Source organism: Ciconia boyciana, chromosome 4 (assembly GCF_034638445.1).
Source record: "Ciconia boyciana chromosome 4, ASM3463844v1, whole genome shotgun sequence".
Lineage (NCBI taxonomy): Eukaryota > Metazoa > Chordata > Aves > Ciconiiformes > Ciconiidae > Ciconia > Ciconia boyciana.
Genome location: NC_132937.1, coordinates 70,859,422 through 70,877,341, shown reverse-complemented (window position 1 = coordinate 70,877,341; position 17,920 = coordinate 70,859,422). Strand labels below are relative to the sequence as shown.

General features: G+C 44.5%; 1 protein-coding gene across 2 annotated transcripts; it reads right to left on the bottom strand.

Annotated features, from left to right (window-relative positions):
* Window positions 1-713: 713 nt before the first annotated feature.
* LPL (lipoprotein lipase) lies at window positions 714-17,284 on the bottom strand. Of its 2 annotated transcripts, none has more exons than XM_072859911.1 (10): window positions 17,019-17,284; window positions 11,064-11,230; window positions 10,752-10,931; window positions 10,007-10,118; window positions 7,847-8,080; window positions 7,376-7,618; window positions 6,145-6,265; window positions 5,152-5,334; window positions 3,869-3,973; window positions 714-2,878 (listed from the first exon to the last, which is right to left on the bottom strand). In XM_072859911.1, the coding sequence occupies exons 1-10, from the start codon at window positions 17,101-17,103 to the stop codon at window positions 2,833-2,835; spliced, it is 1,476 nt and encodes a 491-aa protein (XP_072716012.1). In that variant the 5' UTR covers window positions 17,104-17,284; the 3' UTR covers window positions 714-2,832. The 2 variants fall into 2 exon arrangements, with proteins under 2 accessions (XP_072716012.1, XP_072716013.1); XM_072859912.1 differs by having other exon boundaries at window positions 11,064-11,227.
* Window positions 17,285-17,920: the final 636 nt, after the last annotated feature.

Here is a 17,920-nt window from a genome sequence, read left to right as displayed (position 1 = left end):
GCATACCTCCCCTCCGTTTTCACAAGGAGTGAAGCTCTGCTCCTGTCAAAGAGCAGTCTCTTTGACCAAGTAAGTGTTGGAAGCAGTCTCCCAAGCCAACTCAGAGCTGCTCTAAATACTCCTAATATTGTGCCCCACCTGCATGTCACTACAAGTCTCCTTAATTCTGGTGCTCCCCTTCCAAGGGCCTTGGTAGAGCCGCACTGTGTATCACACAGAGCAAACTGTTCTGGTGACAACCACTCTTGAGCTCAGCTGTGCTCACATGTGGGTCAAAGTGATTTTTTCCACAGTTACTCCCTTAACTGGTAGTGGTGGTAAGGGATTGGTGCTTGCCTCCTGTACCCACAGGGTCAGAACATCTCCATTTTGGTACAATGAAGAGCAGAAGCATAGTTCTAACATTGCCAAAAAAGAGGAAATGAGCCTTTTGAAGTAAGGGCTGTTCTTAAAAGGGCATGAAACTTGAAAACCACAAACTGCAGGTGACCAGCTACTTCTTTTGTGATAGGGATACTTGCTGGGATAGTGATTTCTTGATATATGATTTTTGCATTTCCCAAAAGGAAATGGGGAAAGAAAAAAATCACACATCACTTTAAAAAAAGTCTTACCCCATCTTTTCACCCCAGAATCCAAGTAAAAGGCTGTGGCCTTCACATAAAAGATATACAGCAGATTGTTTCATCAAAAGGAAACTAGTGACTTTGGCATCATTTTGAGAATTTTATTAAAACCATAGGTTTCCATTCTGTACAAAACAGAGGAGCTTTCTTTTTAAAAAAATGTATTAACCACATAGGAAATAATGCAGTGTAAGTGGGCTGTTGATAAAAATCTCTGAAAGCTATATACAGGATTAATACCACACAACTGTATTAATGTAGAGACTGTCAGCAACTTTAGCAATATATACAAACTACACACATAAATATCTTATTTACAGCTAATAAATAACATCCAAAGCTAAATCATGTGTCCTCATGTACAAGAACCTTCACTGTTTTGTATCCAAGTTCTGTATGTGGTTGTATTTGATCCTGTATTAAAAGCACACCTGCTCAGACACTTTATTTCCAAAGAACTTAACTCTTAAGAGAAAATTGCAACAGAATGTGAAGTCTATAGGGAATAAATCATTATATTTATTTTTAGAGGTCTCAGATGCAGTGGCTCAATACTCAACCCCACCCTCAGTGACTCATCACATCTCTGCTGTAGTTTAAGGGTTAGGAAATCCAATGTGAGCAATTTCAGAGTTACTAATATTCCAACATATTGCACTGTAAGACTTTTATCCCCAAATATACTAGCAGCCATAGCTGGAAAAAAAACAAACTATGTGCACATAAACACATACATGTTGGTTTTGCTTTCAAGACAGGATGATATTTGAGAAATCACCACCTCCACACTGTCTTGCACATGCAGGAAAAGACTACAAAACCCAGCATCAATAGCTCACATTACACTTCTCCAAGTGTCTACCTTCAAGCCCTTCTGCCTCCCCAGTATTTTGTTTATCTTCTAGAAAGCTAAAAAAGAAGGCTATTGAACCTTTCAGAGCACTAGAAAAATTATGTGTTGCTTAAAAAAGGGGAAGCAGAATGCCTTCAATATATCTATTTTTGGCAACTTTGGCATGTCTAATTCAAGTGTTTTTCAGAGCATTCCTTCTTGTGCATCACACAATCAGGCTCCTTTTAACTGTCACAGCTACTGCTCCTTGCTGAATTCCACCTCATGTCAGAAAACCAAGCAGCTCCTAGGATCTAGCACTGTATCACAGCCAAGCAACAAACTGAGGTGGGTCACTGGCAGTCTCAATTCCAGTACAGGGAAGCATGAGCATGCTTGTCACCTGTCAAGTGGATTCACTTGCACTGAAGACTGCATACAGCAGCCACGCAGCTGCATGACTGACATTTGGTGTCAAAGAGCAGAGAAACTGTCACAGTTTCAGCATACGGGATGCAAGCAAGTGGTGGGAAAAAGAAAAAAAAAATCTGTTTCCTGCAGTTTCTGGTAGCTCAATTCCTTTGCAGTTCCTTATTCACACAGTGTTAGAGACTAGATGTTTCATTTACAAGGAATGAAAGCACAGATGCAAAGTTGAATGTCTGCATAGGACACCAGTATTGCTGTCTTCTCCTACAACTGCTATTTATTCCAGGGTAAGCTGCATAGAAGTATATAGCTTAACAGATCATACCTATTGCTAAGCAGCACTGGCATCTACCCCCAGTAAAACACATTCATAACCACAAACTAGAAAATTCATCCCCATATTAAGTCAGTCCCTGACTCCTTTTAGTAATATACACAGCAAAAGTGTTTTTTCATATGAGAAACCTACTCATTTGCTAAACACACACTTCAAGACAATGAACTCTAGCCACTGAACTGTCTGAAAATTCAGTTAGCCAAGCCAGAAAAAACCTGTCCAATTTCAGAAGACTCCTGAAAAGAAAGAAGAGCCAGGTACAGGGCTTTGCTTCTTTTCAATACCAGAAAATTGCTATAGATGATTTGATGTCAAGAAACCTTGTCACAAGGCACCATGATTAAGCAAAATTACTTATTCCTTCCCAGCACTCAAGCCTTTGGCAAGTTGTTTTGCGGGTTTCTTTAACTATTTGCATAATGTATTTTTATGGTTAGTAACTTTGTATGCTGAGACTTCCTTACAAGAAGTCTCCTAAGATAGCTAGGAATAGCAGGCAAAAAGCCAGCAGTGGATAAATATTTCTATATATTTGGTTCTGAACATCCAGTCCACAGGGATGAACAGACTCTCCTCCCCCCAGTGTGGAAAATCTTCATTTTTGTCACTTAAGCAGATTCATAAGCAGAATTTTCTTTAGAGGCTTTCTTGGCACTGTGGGGAAAAAAAAAAAGACAGATAAGGTGAACAGGAAGATACAAGATACTTGTTCCTTTTTGTCTTGTTTTTGAGACTCAATATTAAAGAAATACTACTTAACAGGAAAATTATGTGCTTGAGCTTTTCCTGGCTGCTGCTTTATTTTACACGTCAGACACACACAGAGCTCTCAAGGCCTCCCCAGGTCATTGCCCTGGAGTGAAGGTCAGCACACATGCCTTTTTAAGCAGAACTAGATCTCAGTCTAGAAGTGTCCCCATGAGACCTTTCACACACAGCAATTGCACTAAAACAAATATAACCACTTCTCCAGCTCAAACTTCAGTGGATAAAGTCCAAATAAATCTGGCTCCACATTTGAAAGTTTACTCTGTGTCAGAAAAATTATTGATCAAAAAACTAAAGTGCACCAAGGTCTATTAAACACAAAGACTCAATCTCTGATCCAGATCAGAGATGCAAATCTCAGGAAGTCACTCACCTGGCAGTTGCCAGCAGAAAGCAGTATGCCAGGAAGAGCACCTGCGTATGCCTGCTCAGTTTCTCTACCAGCCTCCAAATCTGCTGCTGGCCAGTGAGGAAGGAGAGCTCTGGACTGACTCAGTATGGATGTTTGGATGTTCTTCAATTAAGGGTAAGTGTAGGGCATCTTTAGATAGAGGCATGCCTTCCTCTTTGTGTTAGTGTCTTGTCTGTAAACCCTCTAACAGTCATTTATGCTTGGCCACCGTGTGAATGTGAGAGGCAGTGACTTGTACTTGCTTTTCAGACATGCTAACAAACACACAAGGAGATGGTTAGCAGAGAACCAAATTAGGGGTTTTTAAGCTGCCAAAGCTACCATAAGCAAACCTCAGGTTAGTCTGAGTTGTGATGCTTCTGAAGTCTTGAGAAGACAAGTCAACTAAATCAGGAAGTTTAATTAGATCCTCCTGTTACCACGCAAGTTTCCCCCAACCCAAAAACAATAGTGATCACTCATACCCTCCTCTCTTCCTGTTGACGGGCTGCTCCAAGCATTTCACAAATATTGCTGCCTCTTCTCCCTTACTGAGACGCGAGGTGCCATCTCGAGAACAGAACACCACCCTGTGGAAAAATATTGGACAATCACATAACTGAGCCAGACATCTCTTTAACCACAGGAACAGGACTGGTGCTTGGAAGCAGTCTTTATACTTTGTCATACAAGGCACTACTACTTTACAAGCCTGTCAAAAAAATTTTTTTAAAAGAGAATTCTGTGACAAAAGAAACACCATGCAACAAAAACTAGTAAATGCATTATGCATAGACCTCAAACTGTAGCCATAACTTTTGCTGGTCCTTTGCATAATATCTTCTTGTGTCTAAGAGATCAGAAGCTCTCTCTCAAAGTCTCTTGCATCTTTATTTACACCAGTCCTTGTGTGACTTTTTTGTCAGGTGAATGATCTTAGAAGAAAGCCTTACTCCCTCAAATGTTTGCAAACAAAGTAGGTTGCCAATTCCAGCAAACCTGAGCAGTTGCTTTTCTATTTATCAGTACTTTCCCCACCCCTATATTTGTTCAGCTCTGATAACTGTTCTTTGATAAAGTGACTGCCTTGTTTATTCAAAGGAGGAACATAGTATTCACAATACTGTACATATGACATGCATACTCTGTTCTGGGTCCATTTGCTGCTAACAGATCTCATGTCTCATGAATATGAGTATTTCAAAAGATTCAGGTCAAAGCAGTTATGTTCAGACTTCGCTGTTTTAACATTCATGCATTAGCAACGTCCTGCAACAGTCATGTGTTTGTTTTCTCCCACCATTCAGGTATTCCCAACTCCTAAGAACTTCCAGCTTAAAGAAGCAATGATTTCTTGTGCAAATGCACTTTTGGAAGGGTTTCTAAAAACCTCCTTCTAAGCATGCTCTTTGCAAGAAAGCCTGTGCAAATATCCAGCAAGAGAAAGGAGGAGAGGAACTGCAAATACAATCAGAGATGCTGGTTCATGGAGATCCTCTACTGCATATTATAAGTAACCTGAGGTACATGAGACAGTGGTATGCAAGTGAATTATGTGGGAGTAAAACTACAGATTGCAGATCCCAGTGGAAGCAAACAACTGAACCTGGCTGACAAACGCCAGTTTGGTGCCACTGGAGCCCTGATTATCAGTGCTGCACCCATTTGTAACTGCTTTCCATGTTTTGTCCCGCCCTGCTAAATACCAGGAATCAGGAAACACTGTCAATTAAAACTAATATAGCTCATAACAATCAAAACAAGTTACTTTTTCTGAGTTTCTCCTGACTTCACTCTGACTCTCTGGATGTCGAATGTAAAGGGAGTCCACCAGTCTGACCAGCTGAAGAAGGTGTCTTTCTCCCACTGCAGCTTCAGCATAAGCAGGTCACCAATGTCCACTTCTGTGTAGATCAGGAAGGAGAAGGTCTTGTTTGAGGAGACTTCAGGCCTGTGGGGAGGGGAATAAGGAAAAAGAAACAAAAAAATGGGAACTGTTGGACAGATAAAGAAAATTAAGGGGAAACACAGAACCAGGACTTCATGTACTTCAGAGAAGACAGCATAGCTTGGATGGATAGAATAAGGAAAAAACACCTTAAGCTTTTGTACAGGCACAAGGAAAAGCTTTCTGCAGCAAGGCTGGTAAACCCTGGGACAGGACCGCCAGGCAAGGGGTGTCTTCTCCAGTGCTGGTGGCTCTCAGAGAAGCCAGACAAGCACCAGCCAGAAAGAGTTTAGGTTCCCTGGAGTAGAAAACAGACTTTGGTGCTTTCCAGCCCCATTCCCTGCCAGTGCAGGTGTGGGGATGTAAGGACAGACTTCTGCTTATTTGCAGAGCTGTGGAAACAAATCCCATGTCTCCCTCAGCTTCTGCACTGAGGCCTTCAGACCCATCAGACAATTAACTCCAGGTTGCAGTCTGCTTTTAAAGAGCTTTAACACAGCTGGAAGATGGCATAAAGATACTAAAAAGAGAAGAAAACAAGAAACCTGCCACACCAGAAAAATTCTCATTAGGCTGAGCCACAGGTCAAACTTCACATTTCCATATTTTAGATCTCTTATCAAGAACAGGTCCTATAGAGCTTAGACCATTAGCTTCAGCAGTGGATGCATCCCCTTGGATCAAGGACAAGAGCAGATTCTGGGACCCTGTACGATTTCTGTAGCTGGAGCTAGGACTAGTTTTTTCAGCCAGGGCTTTAACAGATTTAGGTAGACTCAACAGTACATGGCAGTTGTTTCTGTAACTACTCACAGTGTGAAAGCAATGTTCTCACTCTCATCTAGAGTGCCATAGAGAGATATCAGGAATGGCTGGTTTGTCTTGGTTGTATTAGTCTTTCCAAAGAAATGGATCTTAACCTGGTAATGAAAGACTGGAAGAACACAAAAGAAAAGGCCATCAGGAAAAAAACTCAACCTCCAAAGAGACTGCTGGTGACAAAACTACCCAAAAACCCCCATGCAAATCCTAAGCTGGAATATGCCAACATCACTAAACTGCGGAGTTTAGTTGCCTGCAGGTATCCAGGGAGCTATTTTTGTGAGGAGGTAAAGATTAGGATTCAAGGGAATCATGATTAAAAACACCTTTGCAGTTCTTGCAATTAAACTCCACATTTAAGTTGACTGCCCCTATAACAACCCCAGAGTCTGCAGTATCGCCTTCAAACCTGTTATAAATGTGTAAGACTTGCTGTCCTTGACTTGAAACAAGTGAGCTGTGCCCTCCTCATACAGGAGCCTTGGTAAAAAAATTCAACCCACTGACACTGCAGATTAAGCACCAAATGCCAACACCACACTAGTCTTGCAGCTGTTCTAACATTGCAGGAATGTGCCCTGTGATTGCTGGTCCATCACACAATGAGCATATCATGTGGCATAGTCAAAGCTAGGGAGGAAAAAGTAGTAAAATCCAGCTCAGAAGCTATTTCCCTAGCTGAAAGCTTTCCAGTTCTTTCTGGCAATGTCCTTCTCAGACCTACCACTGTGGCAGTGGGAATCAAGAAGTGCTGTGATATTTTAATGAGGACTAGTGCTCCTCTGGCAAAGACACTACGAAAGGCACAAGTCTGATGGTTGCACATCTTAAAGTTGCTCATCAGGCTGAACTCTGCTGATTATTTTCCCAGCAGCAGGACAAATTCATTTGGATGAAAAATACTGAAAAAAATTTGGAAGACTCAGTTCTTCCAAGTGACAGGGCCACAGAGTAAATCCTCTTAATTGTGCTACTTAGAAACTTGTTACAAAATACCTTCCTTTTTGTATTCGACCCCCCACCTCCACACCTTGAGTAAGATGACACTGTTTTTCTGAGACTCCACTTTAGCTTGCACCTAATGGCAAACTGCAGGTAAGCTTCACCCCTGCTCACCACAGGTACCAAAGCAGCAATACTGTCATCTGCAGCATGCACCCACCCTGACACACAGCTGAGCAAAAGTACCAGTCTTGCTCACCGCTAAGCAAGCAGGACCTACCTTTATAGGGCATCTGAGCACGGGTCTTCAAGTACATTTTGGTGTTTCTCTTCGTTCTCACTCTGTTGACCTTGTAACCCAAATTGTTGCAGCGGTTCTTCCGGCAGCTCAGGCAGAGACCCTTCTCAAAGGCTTCCTTTGTGTTGCAGCGGTAGGCCATGCTGGGCTTTTCTTCATAGAGGAGGGAGTCAATGAAGAGGTGGATGGATCGTTCATGAGAGCATTTCACCAGCTGATCCATATCTTGAAAGAAAGAAAATGTATAATATGTATACACATATATGATATAAACCCTGAAGCAATGCTGTCAACACGCACAATCCACTACGCCAGAGCTGGGCTTTTAAAAGGGTGACTTTTAAAAGCACTTAAAAGTCCTGTGCCTCTCAGAGATCTTTGCTTGCAGGAAACTTGGAGGCTATTGAAGATCTCTCTTTGGATGTTATACTGTTTGTTTCAAAGCAGCCTCACCTGCAAAGCCTTTTTCAGCAATCAGACGGAGTGCTTCTCCCAAGTTGCAACCTGGCTGGAAACCTCCACCATTAGGATAAATATCGATGTGTCCGACAGGCTTCTGGATCCCAATGCTGCGGTCTGGAGAGCCTCGAGTGTAGGTGTGTAGGACATCCACAAAGTCAGCATCATCCGGGGAGAGGCGGGTAACGGCATCAGCATACTCAAAGGTAGGACCAGCTGGATCCAGCCCTTTGTGGGGCAAACCACAAAGAAAAACTGAGATTGTCTGCCAAAGACACTGACAGTGATAACAAATGCCGAACTCAGCTACCACATTGGGCCAGCATTTTGCATATGGCGTTGGTGTCACTGCAGACCTTACAGTGGGATCATTTAAGTAGCATTCATGTATATAGGAGGATCAAATACACTATCTTGAAATGCTGTTACTGTTTAAAAAATAAGACGTATGTAAGCATATGTAGAGAAGCCCAGATAACTTCCTCACAATTCTAGCATTTCCAGTAGATGGAAGAAACAAGCTAGTAAATATTTTCTCAATGTCTTCCTCTCTTGTCAAGAAACAGAGGAATTGTAAAATTTCTATTTGAAGTGTCTGAAGCGTGGAAAATGTCTTGCTGCTAACTCCCTGCTAGGGGAACAAGTGGGAAACATAAGCGAGAGCTTCACTGTCTACATGCCTAAGGGGAAGGAGATAGTTATGGTAAACTGTCAAGCTGCAGCAACACTGACATCAAAACCACCCAGAACTATTCTGCCAGTGAACAAGTACTATCTCTTGAATCCAGACAACTACTTGAGAGATGGCTGAAGGCAGAGCTGAAGGCACATGTCTTTTCTGCAGCCCTCAGCTGGGGACAGGCACCTGGGTTGCCCACCACTGGTTAGCCTCACCTAGTCTGAGCTGCCTCCCCCTGCTGTGAGGGCTTCAGGGACCACATCCCATTGCTCCCTGTGCTCAAAGGTGATGCTGCTTTCCAGGAAAGGGTCATCCTGGGCACCAAGGGCAACCATAGGGGCATAACAGAAGGCTATTGGTATTTGAGTGATTTGGCAGCCTCAGTGAAAGTAACAAAGCTGCTGCTGAGAGAAAGGAAGGGTAGAGGGACTAGTGCTTTGGCCTCCTGATTTTAATCTGCCACATCTCAGGACTCAGTCTTTCCTGATGTGACTGCTGCCTAGCCCACCCCCCAGCATGTCTGTGGATCTGTGATCACAGCCAGGCTCAGGTGAAAGGGCAAAGGGTGCCAAGAGGAAGGGAACTAGGCTCCCATTTGAATGCCGCTCCCAAGCCCTCTCAGCAGCGAAGACACCACAGACGAGTGATTTTCTTAGCCTCGTTTGCTGATGTTGGCATTTCCTTTGTCACTGAGATCAGTGCTAGGGGCTCATCTCTCCAAGTGCTGGGCTCTAAACCAGCCCCAGAGTGGCCATGCACTCTGCCTTGTCTAGCACACTTCTCAGCCTCCAAAAATCACCCTAAGCAGACATTTAAGCATGCCTAGGAACTGAGCAAGCATATTATACTTCCCTCCCCTTCCCAAAACTCTCCCAGTATTATTTTCAGCCTAGAGTATTATTTGAGCCTGTTAGGATTAATTCTTTTTAGTAACCCACAGTGGATCTCTTCTGATTATCTGTCCCATGTCCCTTGGAGCCCATACAAACTTCCTGCATCCACAGCATCCTATGGCAAAGAGCTCTGCAGGCACTACACCCACTGCTGCAGGATACCTCCTGTTCTTTTTGAACAGCTCCCACCAGCTGTAAGGGATGATCACCTGAATGAAGACAACCAGCAGAAGTTCTCATGCTGCAAGAGATACTGGGACCTTCTCCAAACCATGGATTTGGCCAGTCTTGATCACATCCCCCCCAACTAGTCTCTTTTCACGGCCAATGAATCCCTGCCTACTCACTCATTTCTTGTGCAGAAGCAGATCAAGGCTTCTCACCCACCACCTCTGTTGTTCTTTTCTGAACCTTTTCCAGTTCTACTACAGAAATATCAGCCCTGCTGATTCAATAAAGAAAGAACACATAACCTAAGTACTGCCAACAAGCAGCAATTATTCTGGTGATTTTCCAGAGGAACATAATTTTTCAGCACGGAAGAGACAGGATTCTCCACTCTACAACCACAGGTTTTCTTACCAGTAATTCTGTTCACCTTCTTCTTGGTCAGGCTCCCAGCAATCCCAGCAGCATGAGCACCTAGACTGTACCCCAGCAAGTGGACATTGTTGAGAGGATAATTGAATTGCTCCTGCAGAATAAAGCAATTTGTTTAAAGTTTGAAGGCAAATGGAAAAGCCATCAGAAGACACAAGGGAAAGTGTTTTGTAAACACTGGGATTTCTTTGAGCCATGAATAATAGAAGAAACACTAAATACAATTAACATAATTTTGTGCCATACTGGGTCGCTTGAGTTAACTAACTTAAGGCAAAAATCTAAGCAGAGAGAAATGCAGAATGAAGGACAGAACACAGAGCTGTATATTATATCAAAGATTTTCAGCCACCCCCTCCCTACCAGTTTCTATATCTCCTAAGTATTTCCCAAAGGCAGCACAGACTTCTGTTTCCCAAAGGCTGGCTGCTGTATAATATAGAGGAACCTGTCTTTCATAGCTACCTCTCACAGAGCCTTTAGAAATACTGTGGACTCACAGGGCTCCACAGACCACAAGATGAAGTTTCTGGAATGCACTATAAAAGGCCTCCTTGTGTAAGAGATAACCATTAAATCTGGGATTTTACTAGTCCAGCAAAAGTACTGTCTGCAACAGTACTTAACTCCATCTACCCAATAGGAGATGATCAACACAGCTGCATCATTGCTGTTGTGCCTCCTAGGACATTATGTACAATGTGGGACGTGTGACTACATGTCTTACCTCCATCCAGTCAATAAACATAGCAACATCTTTTCCCACCAGCTTAGTGTACGCAGCGGACACTGGGTAGTGCTGCTGAGCTCGAATGAGCCAGTCCACCACAATGACGTTTGAATCGGGTTCCCTCTTGTACAGAGCATCCACCAGCTTCGGGACCCAACTTTCATACATTCCTGTCACCTGTTGACGTTTTTTTTAATTAAAAAAGGAGATATCTTATTATCTCTGGTGTATAGACACCTCAGCTGATGTATCTAGCGCAGTTTATCAGGAGTGTGGTTAAAAGGGGAGATTCCTCCCCTTTCTTCTTACCGTCCACCCATGGATCACCACAAAGGTTTTACTGGTATGGTTGAAGTTGCACTGTGCCAGGCTGTCCACCTGCCCAGGAACCAGGTAGCAGATATCCTCATTGGGCTCTGCAGGCGTCCGTAAGGAAAACTTGCTCTCAATTCCCTTGAAATTGGTCTCAGCTTCTGCTATGCAAGAGCACAGGAAACATACAGCAGTGTTTTAGGAGTATTAGGACTAACAGTTCAGAAGTCACAGGTATGATATTGGAGAGGTATCAGGAACAGTCAAGAAACGGGACGTGTTTTTCATTTCCTGCAGCACCCCTTTTGTGCCACAACAGCCATGTAAAGAGGAAATCAAAGGGTGAAAATTGCTCCCCCTCCAAGGTCCTGCTAAAACAGTGACAATCTGGCCAGCTGTCAGAGGTATGAATTCCTTCTAGGAGTCAGTATTTTCCCCATTACATTATTAACAGGAAACCTGTGAATTACCACAGCAGTGCAGAAAACCACATAGGACAGTCATAGACAGTACACGCAGGAAAGTGGCAAGTTCCCACCATACTATTACATATTTTGGTGGTGCATCTTCCACATCACTTTATCAATAATCACTGCCTAACAAGGCTCTTTATAGCACCCAGTAGCTGCAGTGCATTAAAAATAAGAGCTGCAAAGTCACCACTGTATTACAAAAATGCTAGTTTTAACTTTCTACCAACAGAGAAAAACAGCAGGTGAGAAGATCAGACACCCATTAAGCAAAGCAGAAGCCTGTCTTTTGAAGGCAGTATTTTTTCAGATCATCTGATAAGCAACACTGCAGAAAAAAAAATCTTCCTCTGCCTGAAGCTATTTAGAATCAGGGGGGAGGCAGATGTGAAGATCATGTACTGGTGGTAACAAAGCATGTGAAGGCCTGAAAAGATCACTTCTTAGAGAACTCCCTCCAGCTTCAAAACGTAAGTTTTCCTTTTGTTCCTGCCAAGGCAAAGAAGTAACTTCAGGCTTCATGCTCACTACTTCCTTTGTCTGGGAAGAAACTTAAATGCCTCCTCTTTTTTACATCTGATTCAACACTTAAGTACCTCTCTATCCAGCAGACCCTGTAATTAACTGTGGACTTAAACTCCAACGCTTTTTGAAAACCGGGCCCTACTTTGGCAACTTGCATTTAGCAAATATTGATTGCCTGTTTTCCAAGTGCAGCTGAACTCAGGCCAACTCGGTCCTGCTCAGTGTTGTGTTTCCTGGCATCATGACCACCAAGCTTTCACAAACTCCTAAACACACATTAATGAATGGCTCCAAGCCACCATAGGGAATGCAAAGGGACATGGTGAGGACCTCATGCCAGACACACAAAACAGATTCCCACTCCCCTTCTTCCATTGCAGACGAGAGTTTCTATGATAAGTGGTATATTTGTATGTCTCCATAAAGCTGTGCTGCATCACTTAGAGGCAATAAATAATGAACTATTTATTTTTTTCTAAAACTTAGTTTTTCTGGTCTTCTCATTCAAGCTACCGCACTCAGCAGGGCACTGACTTATGCCAGACCTCACTCAGCCCTCAGGTAGCTGCATAAAGTCTGGGAGGTTCCTGCTGTGCTTGGAGAGCCACAAGAAATCAGGGTCTAACCTCTTGCGTGAGGTATAAAACCAGCACACAGGCTGGCAATAAATGCTTGTGTACAAGCCTTGGAGAGACTGCCGTCATCCGCAATCAACGGCTTAACATTGCCCAAGTTCATCAGGACTTCTCACCTGCCAAAAGCAAAGCATGTGCAGGGAAGTAACAAGAACTGTTCACTGAACAGAGGCAGTGCTCAGCTTTAGGTTTTGACCTTGACTACGCTATGCTGGCTAGCTAATCCAGGATAATTACACCGAGGGCCCCCTTCCTCCTAAAGAAGGGATAAAGTTTATGAAAAACACCTTTCTCCAAACCAGCAGAAGTATTCACATAATGGTGAATATAAGACTTTACCTACTGAAAGCAAAATTTGCCAAACTAACCAAATGCTGATCTCTGAGAAGCTGCCCCTTTCTTACATTTTTGCACATTCAAAACTTCATTTTCTCACCAACTGAGAGTACAAAACCCCTTTCTGAAACAAATCTTTAGACTTACGCTATTTACTTTTTAGCCAGAAAAAAAAGTCCCAAAGGCTGATTGGTTAAATATCAACTATAACTTTTCACTCAGCAGTGAATCAGTAAAACCTTGAAAAGACCAAGAACAGTTTTCAACTGTAAGGCATACATAATTGAAAGTCCTTGCATTGTGTATTCCTGCCCAGCACAGGAAGGCGAACAAGAATAGTCCACCTGCTCACTAGTTAATAGTGCTTCCTTTCATACTTAGATATCATTTCCCTTCTGAATTAAACTTATCTGATAATCACCCAAAATCTAAATTAAATTGATATCCTGTCTTGTAGTGTGTTTTCAACTACAAACACATGCTAGAATTTGCATATATGTTCAGACTGCATTTCTTTTGGAAATAAGCTTGTAATAAATTAAATTTACAATTCTAAGCACACTGTACTTAAAGGTACACTTAGAAAAGTGCACCAAACTTAGAAAGACTGCAGTACAGTGGCACCTGCCACTGAAGATGTGTGAAGCACGCTTCATGCGTGCTTCACAAGTATCGGTGTGTTTCAGCCTAAAAATCTTTGGGTGGGATTTAAGGACATAGGAGCACTGAGGTGCAGTCACCACCAGGAAAGCAGCAGCTGCAAAGCAACAGCCCATGAGTTAGGGAAATGGCAGAAGGCCACTCTGCTCATTTAGCCATGTTCTATGAGGAATCAGAAAATCAGAAGAAAGTATTGTTAGCATTTTTTATGCTCACAAGAAGTGTCACATTGTCTAATGTCCACATATGCTCAGTTCCCGGCAGCAAGATACACTCTGGATGAGGGAAGTGTGGGTGGTGGGGTTTGTTACAGACCTTTTAAATGACGTGCTCATTAAGAAGCTATCCTCAAAAGTTGCCTGAGATTGGCTTTGCAAATTCTGTATGGCTCAGAGCATTAAATAACTTATCTGCACCTCATGTTGTGCTGCACACATGCTGCAGTACTACCTCATCTCCCACCTTCTGCAGATTAACTTTTAGAAATACAGTACAGAAGTATATAATAGTATGTACACACTCACCAAACATACTGACATCTATGTGTACCGTGCTTTCAAACTGCAGCAGAGAAGCTACAAACCATATCACTTCAGAAAACAGCATTTCCCACTTCTACTTTTGTACCTCATTAAGCATCTTGGTCTATTTAAAAAAAATGATTCAGAACCAAACTTTGCCATACAGACCTTTGTCACAGACCTTTTCCTCATAGATTTAAAGTGAGAAGTCTCCTTGAATCATGTCCTAACTGAGCTAGTCAAACGGTTGGGTCTCATTCTTACACCCTTACACAAAGCCAAAGAAATGCAGAGACAGTCAATGTACACACTCACCACTGGTTAGTTAATGATGTGTTTTAACCCAAATTAATTAAGCCAAGGAAAAACCAGAAATGGGGAGTCATCAGCCTGTTTCTGAAAGGTGGACAGAAGTTTACCTGAATTTGCATCAGGTTTTACATAATGCAGATAGAGAAATTAGATATAAAGAAATTTATGTGCATCCATACTGAGGCACTGAAGTAGTTTTTAGTGACAAGAATGCCAGTCCATTTCCAAAGAAGGCCTTGAAGAGAAGCAGACCTCGAGGTAAAAATGTGTAGAAAAAGATCCATGCTTTTGCTAAAAATCACACTTTCCCAGGCTTAGTTCAGCAGAGGTATAAAGGCATGTGGTCCCTGTTGCAAGAGCTTCCAGGTGCACAGCTGCAAATACAAGCCTCTGTTACAAAATAAAAGTTTTCTGGCCACTGCTATATGCTTACACCTAACAAGGTGACCTACAAGGGGATTATTTAGGGAACTGGAGAAGGGAGTGGAATTAAGAATTAAGCCACCAATTTCAGACCCGAGCTGGCTTTTCTAACAGCCTAAAGGCTGCGTTGCCAAACTCCATCATTTTATCATACTCTGCAAACTTTCTGATGCTTGTCTTACACCTCCACTTATATAATCTCAGTTTTCATATTTTAAAAAGCTGTCCTGTACATCAAGGTATAGAGACTATCACAGAACTCAGAAGAAAGCACAAAAAAAAGGTTAGAAACTGGGAAAAGTCAGTCATTTCATTTTCCTCTTTAAACCTCATGACACTTTAGACTTCCAATTTGTGAAACTCCATTCAGTTAGAGACTCCTATCAATTTTGAAAGCATCCCACTGACTTGAAGCATTCTGACACTGTACAAATATGAGTTTACACACTAATCAAGAGAATTCAGCTTCAAGTTTCCTTCGTGGGAAGCCCAAGGTGACCTGGCAACTGATTTTGATGAAGAAAACTGTTTATCGCTGGTCTGCTGGGTGGAGAATGTGAGTTTTGAGGAAGTAACAGCACCTGGAATATTAATCAAAAGTTAAACTGCCCGCATCAGACACAGGATGCTAAATATAACAATGCACTTGCCAGAATCAGTACACCTGAACTATGGTTTTAAAAAGGGAATCTTTGAAAAACAACAATTTCCTAGCATTATGTACACAGAAATGGAAATACTGTATGACACAGATACTGTAATGAAAACTGCTTTTGATTGCCTCTGATGGCACAAGGTTGGATTCAAAGCGAGAATACATTCCTTTGGCTGTGCCCTAGCACCCCATCCTCTTACTTTTGAGTACTTCCCTTCAGCTTCCTCATACACAAAAGGAAATAACAAAGGCACCCTAACTAAGCCTGGGAAAGTGTGATTTTTAGCAAAAGCATGGATTTTTTTTCTACACATTTTTACCTCGAGGTCTGCTTCTCTTCAAGGCCTTCTTTGGAAATGGACTGGCATTCTTGTCACAGTGAAAAAAGCAGCAGTTTCCTTATTCCATTTTAGTATCACACAGTTGCTCTAAGAGCTACAGCCACATTTTCTGCTAAGGCCATGGACTTTTAAAGATAGACATTATGTGTGGGAGATCAGTGTAAGAAAGTAAGACTGCAACAGGGCACTGCTAACATAAGTTTGAGGAGTAGCAGTCTCCTAAAACTAGTCTCTTTGCTCATTAAAGCTGCAATCATGTTGTGATTGACTGAGACATCATTAGTGAACATCTAGTAGTCAACATTCGCACATGTTCCGCTTTCTCTAGCCTGTAGGGTGCCTATGCACAAATGCAGGTACAATCGGTGTAGTGTAAGAACAATCATGTATGTATATACAGACACAGTGAAAGTATACCCCTCTGTTCACTTTTTCTCTAATGGGTTCTGCTGCATTAAAGGCATTAACTACAACTCAAGCACATTACCATGACACCGATGAAACTCAGCCTTGCCTTAGACAATTCAGACCAAGAACGGTGAGAAGTTGGGATGCAGAGCTCCCACGGGATGGGTGGCTACCATGCACAACGGAGGGCCCCGGCCCCGCAGGGAGCCGAGGGACCCTACCGCGGTGCCACCGCTGTGCCAATCCACCTCCAGCAAGGGACTCGTGGAAGCCACCTTGCTCCGGGGGGAAAAAAACACATCCCAAACCTCCACAGCCCCTGCCATCAGCCCGGCAGGTTGTGCCTGCGCTCCGGGCAGGGAACCGGCTCCGGGCCTGTCCTAACAGGATGTAGGTCCCCCCAGCGCGGCTCTCCAGAGCCTTCCAAGGCCACCCCACGACACCCAGCTCCCGCAGCACCCCCAGCACCCCGGGAGAGCCTTGCAAAGCTAAGCTGCAAACTCCCCTTTCCCGCCATGCCGGCGACACTTCCCCTGCGCACACCCCCCAAAGGCAACAGGCATGCCCGGCAGCTCCCCCGACCCCCGCCCCCGGCGTGCTCCGGGCCCCCTCCGGGCTTCCCGCCCCCCGCACCGCCCGCGCCCCCGCCCCGGGCCGGGGACTTACCGCCGGCGGCCGGCGGAGCCGTGCCGAGAGCAGGCACCCAGCGCAGGCAGAGGCAGAGGGCGAACAGAAACGCCTTCCTCCCCATCCTGCCTCCTCTCTCCCTGCGCTCTGCCGCGGCAGAAAAGTTTCGGTGCAAAAAATAAAATAAAAAATTAAGTTTTTAGTTTTGTTTTTTTTAAATACAACTGTAGCGCAAAAATAATGCGATAGCAATGAATAACTCTGTGAGCAGCCAGCAGCCCCGCAACACACCGGCAGCCAACCCAACCGTCTGCCACCGCCGTTCCCTCCCCGGGCCCTTATGTCCCCGCCAATATGCAAATATGCAAATGAGCCGCCGCACCCATTGGGCGCGCGCCGAGGGGCGGGGCCGGCGCTGCCCGAGGGCGGAGGGGGTGGGAGCCGAGCCGCGCCCGCGGGGCACCGCGGCTCTGCCCGGCCCCGGCACGGCCCCGGGCTGGGCACGGCTCCGGGCTCGGAACGGCATGGCACGGCTCGGCCCCGGCACGGCCCCGGGCTGGGCACGGCTCCGGGCTCGGAACGGCATGGCACGGCTCGGCCCCGGCACGGCCCCGGGCTCAGCGCGGCGTGGCACCCTCCGGCACGGCACGGCACGGCCGGGCTCGGCACGGCCGAGACCCAGGGGCTCAGGCAGCGCGCATCAGTGTGCATACAGCCCTCGGCTCTGAGCCCTCGGGCCTGGCTCCCTCTGCCCGCCCGCATCTGCCCCAGCTCTGCCCTTTCCCCGCCGCGCTGTGCCTCGCCAGCCCTTGCCCGCACGGCCACGATGCGGCCCCGGCGCTCTCCCCTTGCACTCCCTGCCTTTGGCAACCTAGATCTGCTGTGCCTCGAGTAAGATCTTCCTTCTCATCCACGCTTTTGCACCAGGAACCAACTGCTAA

Excerpts from the sequence above, each read along its gene's own strand:
- LPL (XM_072859911.1), bottom strand. The coding sequence starts at position 17,103 with ATGGGGAGGAAGGCGTTTCTGTTCGCCCTCTGCCTCTGCCTGCGCTGG. Across the intron at positions 6,266-7,375 it reads TGCTCAGATGCCCTATAAAG|TCTTTCATTACCAGGTTAAG; the intron begins GTAGGTCCTGCT and ends GTGTTCTTCCAG. Across the intron at positions 3,974-5,151 it reads TCAGGAGAAACTCAGAAAAA|GGTGGTGTTCTGTTCTCGAG; the intron begins GTAACTTGTTTT and ends ATTTTTCCACAG.